Below are 3,604 nucleotides of genomic sequence, written 5' to 3'. Positions count from 1 at the left end.
TTATAGAGATGGGGTTATGCCATGTTGGCCAGATTGGTCTCAAACTCCTGAACTCAGGTGATCCGCCTGCCTCTGCCTCTCAAAGTGTTGGGATTACAGGCGTGAGCCACTGCTCCCAGCCCCATTTTGCTTTTAAACCCATCTTCAAAGGTAGAAGGCTGTATTCCTCTCCAGGGGCCCTTCCACACAATTTGCTCCATAAAAAATTCTTTGTGGGCCCCAAGAATTTGACCCTAAAGCAGATTTCTTTTGAATTTCACCCCAACAATGTAAATTAAGAGCTTATCTTCACAGATGTGGAAGAAAGACAGGACTAGAAATCATCCCTCCACTCACTCCCAGACAAATGCATATTTGACTTTTTCCTTTACTCTATGTTTATTTTTATCTTATGTAAAATGCAGATTTACTGAGCATGAGATGAATGCATGATTGACTACTCCTGTATCACCTCAAAATGCAACATGTGGATTCAGTGAGCGCTAACCAAAGCCTCAAGAATGTGACCACTCATCTCAATGCCTCCCCTCCCTCTTTTTCCTCTTTCTTCCTTCTTCTCCTTCCTGTTTTTCTTCCTTTTTAATACTGAAGCCCTTAAAATCTCTTTTGGCAAAAGTGCAGGGCACACATCTTACTGTGGCTTCTGTCTCTTTTTTCTTGGGTGCATCCTCAAACTTGGCAAAATAAACCTCTAAATCAATTGAGACCCAGCTCAGACACTTCTTTGGTTTACATGGTAGCAAAATCCAGCTCAGTTGGCAGGTCATCCTACATCAAATAAACTCGGCCAGCCACACCTAGGGCAACAAAAGCCAGGACACACTGTTGCTTCAGTATCCAACATTCTGGAGGCGAAGGGAAATGCAATACTGAAAATTAAAAGTCCCACTGAAAAATCAAAGGGAGTAATATTATGTTGTATAAATAGACTACATGCTGTTTCTCTACTTATCTGTTGAGGAACTTTTTTTTCTTTTCAGACATAGTCTCACTCTGTTGCCCAGGCCGGAGTGCAGTGGCCTGATCTGGGCTCACTGCAACATCCACTTACTAGGTTCAAGGGATTCTCTTGCCTCAGCCTCCCAGGAAGCTGAGATTACAGGCACCTACCATGCACAGCTAATATTCCTATTTTTAGTAGAGATGGGGTTTCACCATGTTGGCCAGTATGGGGTCCAGCCCTACCGGGCTTAGCGGGTGTTCTCCCCATGTGCGGAGATGAGAGATTGTGATAAATAAAGACACAAGACAAAGAGAAAACAGCTGGGCCTGGAAGACCACTATCATCAAGATATGGAGACCAGTAGTGGCCCCGAACGGCTGGGCTGGGCGCGCTGATACTTACTGCATACAAGATAAGGGGGCAGGGTAAGGAGGGTGAATCTTCTAAGTGATTGACAAGGTGAAGCAAGTCACGTGATCACAGGACGGGGGCCCTTCCCTTTTAGGTAGCTGAAGCAGAGAGAAGACAGCATGTGTCAGCATTTTCTTCTATGCACTTACAAGAAAGATCAAAGACTTTAAGACTTTCACTATTCCTTCTACCGCTATCTTCTAAGAACTTCAAAGAGGAACCAGGAGTACGGGAGGAACATGGAAGTGGACAAGGAGCGTGACTGTTGAAGCACAGCACCACAGGGAGGGGTTTAGGCCTCTGGATAACTGCGGGCAGGCCTGGATAACATCCAGCCTTCCACAAGAAGCTGGTGGAGCAGAGTGTTCCCTGACTCCTCCAAGGAAAGCAGACGACCCCCTTTCATGGTCTGCTAAGTAACGGGTACCTTCCCAGACACTGGCATTACTGCTTGACCAAGGAGCCCTCAAGCGGCCCTTATGTGAGCATGACAGAAGGCTCACCTCTTGCCTTCTAGGTCACTTGTCACAGTGTCCCTTCAGCACCTGACCCTATACCCACCGGTTATTCCTAGGTTATATGAGTAATGCAACAAAGAGTAATATTAAAAGCTAATGATTAGTAACGTTTATACTAGCGATTGACAATGTCCATGATCATCTCTATGTCTAATTTGTATGATGACTATTCTTATTGTTTTCTTTTTTTTTTTTAACTGGCAACATTTTGGTGTTTATTGTCTTTTTTCCTAAGCATACAAAAATACAAATATATACATATAAAAAGGAAGTTACATTGTTGACAGAATTTGATATTTTGCCTTTTTCACTGAATACAATGGTCTTCTGTTGCTCTCCTGTCCCTTTCTATATTCTTCATCAGAATTTATATTGCCAAAAAGTCTTTCATTGACTGAATATACCATAATGTAAAATAATTTAAATAGTATTTATGATTTTATAGCTTTTAAAGGTATATTCTGTATGTTCATTTTTGTTATTTTGTATAAAATGTTAAAAGCTATAAAATGGAATATATCACATTTTTGACAACTGATGCCTCCCAGCATGCAATTCAACTGGTTCAAGCCCCCTTTATGCTTCCTGAACTCCTCAAAGGCTGGGAAGGGACAGCAAGGTAGACACTGAACAAGGATATTACACCCTGGCACTGAAGGTCACATTCCAGAAGGTCCAGCTGAAAGTGACTGATTGCATTTTAAGTCACACATGGATAACTGAAGTTCTGTTTGTAAAGTTCACATGCTGAATTCCTACCAGCTGTAAAACAGAGTTGATAGGTTTGTGATCCAACCTATTCCTATCACAGTGTATAAAATGGATGTTGTTACCTGGACCTAAAATGAGGATTCCACCTTGCTGAGCTGGGTCTCCTTGAAGATCAAACTGAGGGCCAGTCACTGCCCGCCACAGGCTCTGAAGGCTTCCTGAGAGCAGATTTGATTTTACGTGGGGGCTCTGTCTTGAGGTGGCAATTTCTTCATCTCTTTTCATTCCCAATCTTTTATACATTTCTCTCTCAGGATCGACATAGATTTCATGAGAATATCCAGTCGGTTTGCAAAAAGGCTCGATATGATGGTAGGATGACTGTCCAATCGCTATAAGGGTGACATTTGCTTCTTGTAGGAAACTCTCGGGGATTTTGGCCAGATCCAGATGTAACACAGGAAATGCCGCAGACCACCACCACCGTGCCGCGCTCCCGGAACAGCCCGCAGAACGGTACCCGCTGCCTGTGGGCGTCCAGCACCGGCAGCTCGGCCATGGCGGTTGCCAGGGGCTGCCCGCGGTCTGGGCTGCTCGGGGCCGGGACCGAGACCCGGGCGGCGCCGCCGCTAACCTGCCGTGTGACTGGGGCAGGCGCGGCCATGACACGGGGCGGCCAAGGGCCTGGGTCCGCTCTGCCAGCACGGGGCAAGGGGGCGGACACCAACTATTCTTCTATTTTCTTTAACATGCTGAAACAGTCTGTGGCTTCAGTCTCTTGCCTGGGCACATAGGTAATGTTTCGCCCACAGGCCAGGCTGGTCTCAAACTCCTCACTGATTTGCTTTCTAGGAAACTGATTTGCTTTCCAGGAAACTGATTTGTTTTCTAGGCTCACCAGGGCGAGTATTAAAGGACCAGTGAGTAGGCAAGGCTAGGAGCAAAACTGCAAATTTATTTGTTGGTCAGCCAGCTTTGTGGGGGAGGGGTGAGGTCCGTCAGTCTCCGGCAGGGGAGGCCC

General features: G+C 45.6%; 1 protein-coding gene across 1 annotated transcript; it reads right to left on the bottom strand.

Annotated features, from left to right (window-relative positions):
* Positions 1-2,068: 2,068 nt before the first annotated feature.
* LOC105523267 (thioredoxin-like protein AAED1) lies at positions 2,069-3,275 on the bottom strand. The gene is given in 3 exon segments (XM_011958053.1): positions 2,069-3,032; positions 3,035-3,058; positions 3,061-3,275. Coding segments are annotated over 3 exon segments (666 nt in total). The 5' UTR covers positions 3,248-3,275; the 3' UTR covers positions 2,069-2,577.
* Positions 3,276-3,604: the final 329 nt, after the last annotated feature.

Source organism: Colobus angolensis, unplaced genomic scaffold (genome assembly GCF_000951035.1).
Source record: "Colobus angolensis palliatus isolate OR3802 unplaced genomic scaffold, Cang.pa_1.0 Scaffold459, whole genome shotgun sequence".
NCBI classification, from domain to species: Eukaryota; Metazoa; Chordata; class Mammalia; order Primates; family Cercopithecidae; genus Colobus; species Colobus angolensis.
The sequence above is the reverse complement of the archived record's forward strand: the minus strand, read 5'-3'. Positions and strand labels throughout refer to the sequence as shown.